This window comes from Haliotis asinina, chromosome 16 (assembly GCF_037392515.1).
Source record: "Haliotis asinina isolate JCU_RB_2024 chromosome 16, JCU_Hal_asi_v2, whole genome shotgun sequence".
In the NCBI taxonomy this organism is placed as follows: domain Eukaryota; kingdom Metazoa; phylum Mollusca; class Gastropoda; order Lepetellida; family Haliotidae; genus Haliotis; species Haliotis asinina.
Window position 1 is genome coordinate 19,451,305 of NC_090295.1, and position 10,199 is coordinate 19,461,503.

General features: G+C 42.9%; 1 protein-coding gene across 1 annotated transcript; it reads left to right on the forward strand.

Annotated features, from left to right (window-relative positions):
• Positions 1-4,315: 4,315 nt before the first annotated feature.
• Positions 4,316-9,397, forward strand: LOC137267657 (uncharacterized). The gene is made up of 4 exons (XM_067802131.1): positions 4,316-4,570; positions 6,729-6,848; positions 7,664-7,785; positions 8,581-9,397. The coding sequence occupies exons 1-4, from the start codon at positions 4,316-4,318 to the stop codon at positions 9,395-9,397; spliced, it is 1,314 nt and encodes a 437-aa protein (XP_067658232.1).
• The last annotated feature ends 802 nt before the right edge of the window (positions 9,398-10,199 follow it).

Below are 10,199 nucleotides of genomic sequence, written 5' to 3' on the forward strand. Positions count from 1 at the left end.
GAATTTGGTTTAGCCTTTTATAATCGATGTCTCTACTCATGTTTCCGACACATTGCACGTGCATTACGTGAACGTTTTGCATGCACTCTCCATGTGACGTAGTGATTGTTCATGACAAACGTTTACAAACACGTGCAATTCATACCCACGACATGGTTAATCGCATTCAACCTTAGGAGCGGTCTTAATGACGATTGCTTTGAAAATATATCGAAAGGAAGTGTTGAAAGCACCAGTGCGTCTCTTTCCCTTCTAATTGTTTTTCCCTGATTTTGGAGCAGTATGTAATGTACATAAAACAAGTTGGGGGCTATTACACAGAACAGCTAGGACAGTGAGGCAGGAATTGTCATACCCTGACTACAACAACTGCTCTGACAATACATTCAAGCACACACATTTAACATAACAGCCAACGAACGTAAAGCAATTTGAAATGATGATGAGTGAGTGAGTTTAGTTTTACTCCGCACTCAGCAATATGCCAGCTATATGATGATAGCCTGTAAATAATCTAGTCTGGAGCAGACAATCCAGTGATGAAGAGCATGAGCATCGATCTGTGCCACTGGACTTGAAATGATGAAGCTAAACTTATTCCCCAAAAACACGAAGAAAGAGAAAAGGCGACAGCCAATTTCGGTCATTTGCATGATCGTCACAGCTCGTATCTGTTACACCCAGTTGGTTTTGTTCGATATACGTGAAATACATCGAGAGAAATGGAAGCCGGTTCACTGCAGTGTGGCATCTGCATTTTCCGCAAGCCCTACACACTAGTCTGTCTCACAGTCCCCGAAACCCTATCATCAAGCCCTTTATCCCTATGGCTACTGCCATTCAGCGGCTGTGAATCTCCCATTTTACTGTGGCTGCTTTTCGGTTTAAATGTTGTGATTTGTTGCTACCATTTTTTTCATAACGCATTTTCAGAGACGAAACGCTAGTCTAGATTCCTCACGTCCACTTCTGATAATGAGCATAGGTTTAATTTCCGTTTCGATTTCACAATAATAACATAAGTGTTGTTAGATATATATACTATTCACTACATTTTATGTGCGACACCATGTCTTATTTAAGAGCCAGAAAGCTGTCATTGGCAGATGTTGTGTTTTGTGGGTTTTACGGTGATTTCAATCCTGGTCAGATCCCCTTGGCACAGATTCTTGAGTATGGGTTAAAGCATTTGCTCGTCACGCCAAAGACCAGGGTTCAATTCTCGACATGGTCATACTGTTTGAAGACCATGGGTGTCCCCCGTTATGACATTGCTCGAATATTGCCAAAAGGCGGTGTAAAACCCACCTTACTCAATCACTCAGACTGCAGTATTGTTTTGTTCAGTGTCAATATATTATATGCATAGGGGAAAGCACGCCTCCGAGGTTGTGGTAGCCAATGTAGAACCGGAGGAGGATTTCCCGACCCCAATGGTTTTACATTGTCTACCAAAACCTCGGAGAAGTATTTTGTCTAACATATACCGCCAATGATGGGTAATTACAATGAAGATGATCATTTAATGAAGCTACATAACAATAACTGAAGCGCACGTAACATCAATTTAATTTCAGTAACTATAAGTAGATAATTTAACCCCTCCACCTTCGTCGGCCCGGTGGCCGTGCGGTAGAGCGTCTGCCTTCATAGGTGAGAATTAGGGTTCCAATCCCGGTACATAAAACATTTGCAATGCGAGTTTAAACTTGAACGATATGTTTCAATTGATTACAAACACTCACGTATCATTTGAATGTTGATGTTCATATAACGTAAGGAAAAGTAATGAGTGAGTGGGTGAGTTTACTTTTACGCCGCACTCAGCAATATATACATTTATATATTTACATTTACATTTACTTGTGGCGGCAGTCTGTAAATAATCGAGTCTGGACCACACAATCCAGTGATCAACAACATGAGCATCGATCTGCGCATATGGGAACCGATGACATCTGTCAACCAAGTCAGCAAGCCTGACCACCCGATCCCGTTTGTCGCCTCTTTCGACAAGCATAGTCGCCTTAAATGACAAGCATGGGTTGCTGAAGGCCTATTCTACCCCGGGACCTTCACTGGTGAGAAAAAGTAAAGCCTGGGAAGCTGTCTTACTAACGAATAGTAAAACCTGGGAAGTGGTCTTTCCAACGAAAAGTAAAACCTGTCCCTACAAATTAAAAACCTCAAATGCACTTATTCTGAGAAAACAAGAGATGACCTAAAGCGGGTACAGCAACGTGCAGTAAACTTGGACAAAGTACTTCGACTATATGTTGCAGTCCACCCAGCTGTGAATGGGTACCTCGTTAGGATGAGAGAGCCTCAATAAACTCGGTGCGCCAAATGGCAACAAGAGTTTTATACTCCCCAGGGAGTTGAGATTGAAATACGATGTGCTGTTGAGATTGACATCAAGTGATCTAGGGAAAAATGCCAGCGCCTTGAGCATGCACTAGTGCGTGGTTATGTGCGCTATATAAATAACCTATATCATATCATTATCACTTTAGGTTTATATATCTGGACAAACGCAGCAATAATCAACTATACGGCGGCGGTCTGTAAATAATTGAGCCTGGACCAAACAATCCAGTGATCAACATCAAGAGCACCGACCTACGCGATTTGGAATATGGCATGCATCAACGAGCCTGACCACCCGATCCTTTTAGTCGCCTCTTACGACAAGCATGAGTTACTGAAGATAGATTCAAATCCGAATCTTCAAGGGAACAGATTGTCGAGCGTTTTAAGTCCAAGGTCGAAAAGACACAGTGACTAGTGATTGATTACATCGACCGCGTGATTCTTACGTCAGCTACTTGTAATAATTCAGCTGAGCGTTTGATACACCATATCCTGTTACAATAACACGAGTCCAAATACACGCCTTTCTTAACTTCAGCTTTCGGTTTGTGGTCCGGAGAAAGCTGCTCACTGCGTAGTGCTGTGAGACCGTTTGATCTGATCGTGCAGGTAGACACACCGAAGGTGAGTGACTGAATATGGCTTAACGTCGCTTTTGAGTGAGTCAGTTTAGTTTTACGCCGCACTCAGCAAGATTTCAGCTATTTGACGGTGGTCTGTAAATAATCCAATTTGGACCAGACAGTGATCAACAGCATGAGCATCTATGTGCGCAAGTGGGAACCGATGACATGTGTCAGCCACGTCAACGAACCTGACTACACTATCCCGTAAGTTGCCTCATACGACAAGCATAGTCGCCTTTTATGGCAAGCATGGGTTGATGAAGGTCTATTCTACCACGGACCTTAACGGGTCCGCTTTTGAGAACATTACAAAGAGGACGCTTGATTATGCATCATCTCCCCTACCCATGTGCTGTTTACGTCACTTCCAGCAAACTAAGTTACCATAGCACCTTGATGTAACTGAGAGACCATGTTCAAATCGAACCTGGACTTTTGGCTTGATGAGCGCACGCTTTTAAAAACTCATGTACCCCATGTTATACAGAAACTATGTTTCAGTGTCACTCACTGTATTAATCACATTATCTTACCTCAAACATAAATGTCGTTTTCTTATTGGCTGAGCCATTCAATGTACCCCGCTTACAAGCGAGCAAAAATGCATAACTGTGAGAATTGGTTTGGTTCGTGTTAGTAGTGTTTGGCCATGGGATGTTGCCTAACTCCGGTATTCCTTAAAATGATCCAGTTTCCGTGCTTCATACCGCTGAAAATTAACACTGGGGTACTCGGTAGATAATTAAGTTGTTCACTGGTCCCTCGTGGTCCATGGGTTGATGTACCCTGAACGACGGTAACGTAAAGCAACATCGAGCACATATCAACCCATGGGCTCTGAGGGACCAGTGAACAACCTGTTTATCTTACAGAACACCTCAATGTTAATTTTGAATTGTTTGAGGCACATGTTCATTTTGTAGCCATTGTTAGATTTTGTAGACAAGGAAAACACAGTTATCTCCCTTCCATCGATTTACATACGCCAAATATCGGTAATTTCCGTACGTCATACGTACGTGATTCAATATTATTCGAGATAGAGAATAACTACCACGAAGAATGAATGAGTTCTGCATTCCCAGCAGTGTACATAGAAAATTTGAGAGTGACATTTATGTGTGACTTAAGATAACAACCCTTGCCCTTCTCGCGACCTGAGAACAACTTGGAATGTCTCGTACTGGGCAGGACACAGACACCAGTCTGTTGTGCATACCTTCCTAATTAGGCAGTCGTGTGAATTCCAGTGAACTCACTGATAACAAAGGAACAATGTAAGCAAGGACACGGGGGTTGTTTTCTATTTGTTTTTGTAGATGGCAGAAGGGGGAACACGGTACAAGGTTGTGGATAACGTCGATGGCTGCGTCAAGGCCGTCGATGACCTCCTTCGGGAGCCTGTCGTTGCTGTGGACTGCGAGGGGATCAACATGGGACAGAAGGGCCCTCTCACTCTTCTCCAGGTGGCCAAACTAGACGGTTTTGTCTATTTGTTCAATGTGTTCGTTGAGCCTAAAGTCTTCACTGAAGGCCGACTGAAGTCGTTTCTGGAAAATCGAGACATCGTCAAGGTATGTCTGTCAAGTGATTGTAGAGATCATATTTCTGATTAGACACATAGTCAAAATACATCTTAAATATTCTCACCACTGACTCTATATTCCGCCATGTCGATATACTAGCCGTCTGTACTATGCACTTCGGTGTGGTAAGGTAACCTAGTGGGCAAAGCTTTCAATCGCCATATCTAAGATCCGTGTTCGATTCCTCACATAGGAGACCATTTCTGACGTTCCAGCTGTGATATTGTTGAAATAATCCTAAAAGCTTGGTAAAACCAAACGTACTCGCAATTGCATTTGTAGGTATTTCACGGGTGCAGCGGTGACAGCGCCGCACTGAAGTGCCAGTTTGATGTCATGCTGAACAATGTTTTTGACGTGCAGGTATTGTGAAACGATTAAACTTAATACTCACCTTGATCTTTGACAGTAAATAAGAAAGTGCTTCACTGTTCAAGGCCACAAATACCCCATCCAAATTGTATCTGTGTACAACCACACCATTCATATTGTATCTGTGTACAACCACACCATTCATATTGTATCTTTATACAACCACACCATTCATATTGTATCTGTGTACAACCACACCATTCATATTGTATCTGTGTAAAACCACACTATTCATATTTTATCTGTGTAAACGCCTATCCATATTGCATTTATGTACAATCACCCCGTCAGTATTGTTACTGCATGCCATGTAACTACAGCATGCACATGTGTACACCTGTGTCCTTTGTGTCTACAGTATATGTCTTACAACTACAGTGTCCAAACATTTTCGACATGTGTCCGTTATATGTGTATCCATATGTCTCATGTATGTGTACCCACGTCTCTGACGCATCTGCACCCATGTGTCTGATGTATGTGTACCCATGTGTCTGATGTATGTGTACCCATGTGTCTGATGTATGTGTACCCATGTGTCTGATGTATGTGTACCCATGTGTTGATGTATGTGTACCCATGTGTCTGGTGTATGTGTACCCATGTGTCTGATGTATGTGTACCATGTGTCTGATGTATGTGTACCCATGTGTCTGATGTATGTGTACCCATGTGTCTGATGTATGTGTACCCATGTGTCTGGTGTATGTGTACCCATGTGTCTGGTGTATATGTACTCATGTGTCGATGTATGTGTACCCATGTGTCTGATGTATGTGTACCCATGTGTCTGATGTATGTGTACCCATGTGTCTGATGTATGTGTACCATGTGTCTGATGTATGCGTACCATGTGTCTGATGTATGTGTACCCATGTGCCGGATGTATATGTACCCATGTGTCTGACGTATGTGTACCATGTGTCTGATGTATGTGTACCCATGTGTCTGATGTGTGTGTACCATGTGTCTGATGTATGTGTACCATGTGTCTGATGTATGTATGCGTACCATGTGTCTGATATATGTGTACCCATGTGCCTGATGTATGTGTACCATATGTCTGCTGTGTATGTACTCATGTGTCTGCTATATGTGTCCTGTGTGTCTGATGAATGTTTACCCATGCTGTGGTTGTACCTGCGTGTCTGTTCATGTGTGCCCCATTAAAGGATGGAATTACAGTACATACATACAGTACAGGTATAACATTCGGTACAACCTTGGAGCAATTAAGGCTGATTGTTACTGTAAACTTAGATTGTGTACTTAGTGACTACTCTCTGTGATGTTTCTCTTTTAAAACATCCCATCGGAGTGACTGAGTTTAGTTTTACGTCGCACTCAGCAATAATCCAGCTATATGGCGGCGGTCTGTAAATAATCGAGTCTGGACCAGACAAGCATGCGCATCGCTCTGCGCAATGGGAACCGATGACATGTATCGGCCAAGTCAGTGAGCCTGACCACCCGATCCTGTTAGTTGCCTCGTACGTTAAGCACAGTGGCCTTTCTTGGCAAGCATGGATTGCTGAAGGCCTAACCTACCCCGGACCTTCACGAGTTAGATCCTCTCGGAACGTGTGGTATGTATGCAGTATGTAACCAACTAATGCTACTGCCTTTGACAAACATCATATCCACTTACCTACCGAGCATCCCATTTGCTCTTTTACTTGTTAATTTCAACCATCCCTATATATACGCTGTATCTTGGTGTTTTAAGAATTGTGTTACTCAGTATATGTTTCATGTAACTGCACATTTTCCACAGATGGCTCTTTTCGTCATTGAAAAATCTGAAGGGAGACAACTCCCGTATTCCCGGAAGTTGATGGATGTTTGCAGCCGCTACACTGACGTCTCTGCCCTTGAGGGAAAAGAAGATGTCAAGGTAGGTTACGCGTAGCTTGTAAGAAAGGAAAGTTATTTCAGTAACATACTTGTGTTCGCTAAATAATGCAAGCTACATGACGCAAAAAATGGTGAAAATATTAAATGTATATATACTAACGTTGAAATTAAAGTACACACCAGGTGTTTAGGGGTGATTTTTAAAAGCAAGCGACAGAATATTTTAATGGACCAAGTCACAGATATTATGTACGTGTAGCGGAAACACATGGTACAAAATTGTGAATTTGTCAGCGTCGCCCAGCGTGGACGATTTAGTCCGCGTTGGCGGGGCAATGCTAGACCCGTGTGCAGACAACATGAAGTCCTTTCGTCACTTTCTTGCTGCAAAGTTGCACACTCCGGCACAGTGATGACTCAGCATAACATGGGACTCTGGGTAGGAGTGTGACAAATGCGGTGATCCAACGTTGTTGTTCCTGATGATGTCGTCACTGCCTTGCGTTGTCTTAGGTTTGTCAAAAATTAACCCGGTTTGTACTCTCTTTTGTAGATCAGGTTATCTTATAATCAGTGCATCTCGATTCATAGGTATTTTAGTTTGTCCCTTTTTGATGGTTTGCTTTTTTTAATAAACCTAACGGGATCGGATGGATGGTAGGCCTTGCAGACTTCATAGACATGTGTCATCGTATTCCAGTTGCATAGGCCAATGCTCCTGCCGTTGATTAGTGGATTCTCTATAGTTGGAGTATCGCTGATTGTCGCGTTGAAGAAAATGAAAGCAAACAATACCTAGGCACCATCATAATGTAAAACAACCTTTCTGACGAGATTCTATGTTGTATGATTCAGGCCAAATTGTGCAAAAGCAATGCTGCTTATTGGGCAACAGAAAAATTAACACCGGAAATGATCGACTACGCATGTGCAGATGTACGGATTTTGATACCAGAGGTGTATCAGAAACTGAAAAGGTAAGTCAAAGATGTAACTAGCAGGTGTAGTACCTAAGGGGATCTTGAAACAACACAAGGCGTAGTGTCAACAAAGAATGGTAGTTTTGTATTGCTTCACATACAACAGGGCGAACAGAGGGTCCAAGGGGAAGACGGTGAAGTAATGCTGACACTTGGGTAGTAGATGGCTGGACCAGCTGGTCAGTTCGTAGCTTCAGATCCCTGGTTTGCCTTTCGAATGGCTTATTTCTCTATGTCTGCTGGTTCTGCCCTGTATTACTATCGTGTCTGCATTGAAAAAGCAGACGAACGACAAACAAGTTGGATCTGGTTCTCACTGACATAATCTTCGATGGTCGGCAGTTCTCATCGATTTATTCTGCCCACTTGGGGATATTTGACGAGGTTGACAAATGCCCGACAAGTGTGTACAACAGTAGTGTAACACAGGGTTACCTACTGTATCTCACTTCAACCGGGTTTGATACTCAGATTTATCTACTACAACACATTGCATGTCATACTGACCAGTGAAGGTCCGGGGTGGAATGGTCCTTCAGGAACCCATGCTTGCCATAAAGGGCTTGTCGTAAGAGGCGACTAACGGGATCGGGTGGTCAGGCTCGCTGACTTGGTTGACACACCTCATCAATTGCGTAGAACGATGTTCATGTTTTTGATCATTGAATTGTCTGGTCCAGGCTCGACTATTTACAGACCACCGCCATATAGCTGGAATACTGTTGAGTGCGGCGCAGAACTCAACTCACTGACTGCATGCAATACTTACATTATAGCATTACTTATTTGCAGCATACTTGACGATAAGGATCTCTGGGGAGGTTTCAGGGAAAGGGTAGCTTACGAGCTGAACTTTCGGTGGAACGAAGCAGTTAAGTCAGACAGCGATGACTACATGTTGGTCGCGAAGAAGCTTCTGCGCCAGTTTCAATCGAAATATGCAAGCGATATTGCGTTTGCTGATATTTCGGATGAAGATGATATCGAAGCTCTGAAAAGAGTCCGAATCACAGAAATTGACGGGTTTCCTGTTCTTGTCAAAAGGCTGAAACTCGAATTTCTCAAGAACGAGCTGAAGGCAATAGAAGACGAAATGACGTCACAAGGGGACTCATTTATTTCGACTACATATTACTTGAATACGTTGTATGCAGCAAAGAGAAGTAACAATTCAGAACTGAAGAACGTAGCTCAAAGACTACAGCAAAAGGCAAATGACATACTCAAGAAAGACATGATCGTCAAATACACGGAGCTAACTCCAAACAACCATCTCAAAGATATGGAGAGACGGTTGTTGCGAGACCTTCCAGCATCAACCGGAACCAGTTCAGCTGTCAACCCCGTCCTCCGCCATCTTTACAACGTTGTCATCGACAGCAACGTGGAGGAAATTGAGATTAAGAGGCAGAAGTTTCGTCATGAAGGCGGTCGTTTCAGACTTAACGATGCTGACGTCCGGCAGTACAAGTACTTCATCAGCAACCCTGGGGTTCCTACCAGGCTTAAGACTAAAGCTAGGCAATTTCTGAAGGAATTAGAGGACGCTGGCTTGGTGGCAGTTCCTAGGAGGAGGTCACAGTATCAGTTTAGACAGAGTTTGAGTTAAGTTAAAGCTGTCTCCACCAACCAGCAGCAATGTCTGCTAACAAATATAATTGTGTCTAGTTACAGTATTTCATACCACAAATACATTCACTCTAAATAGTCCATTTGTGAACGCATTCCATAACTGCACATGCTACGTAAGAAACTGATATGTTTCACCACTTGCAGCTTTCAAATGAATTCAATAACTGCCCTGACACGGATGTGCTTCAACCCATGAGGGTTGTCAGTTACCTTTATATATTTTGTATTGTGAAAGTATGATATAGAACACTGATGCTGTGATGCACTGCTCTGAGAGATACTGTTGGAGGTAGTAGTATAGGGAATGTGGGTTCTAAAAAGGGTGTCTAGATTCGCGTAATTGGCGATTATATGGCTTATACGGATAGTGAGTTAGAATCCCCATTCCGTATACTACTGAGGTTTTAGAGTTAAAACATGATAACACATGTTCAAAATATTTATGTTCAGGATTCACTAGGGATGAAAAACCCTGAAAATTGTACATTTTACACTAATAAAGGCTCGTTTTATCTTTGAAATGACCCTCATTTTGTCCTAAAAGACACCTACCTTTCTCTACCTCCCATTAAGTGACCCGTGAAGGTCCCGGGGTAGAATAGGCCTTCAGCAACCCATGCTTGCCATAAAAGGTGACTAGGCTTGTCGTAAGAGGCGACTAACGGGATCGGGTGGTCAGACTAGCTGACTTGGTTGACAGATGTCATCGGTTCCCAGTTGCGCAGATTGATGCTCATGTTGTTGATCACTGGAATGTCTGGTCCAGACTCGATTATTTA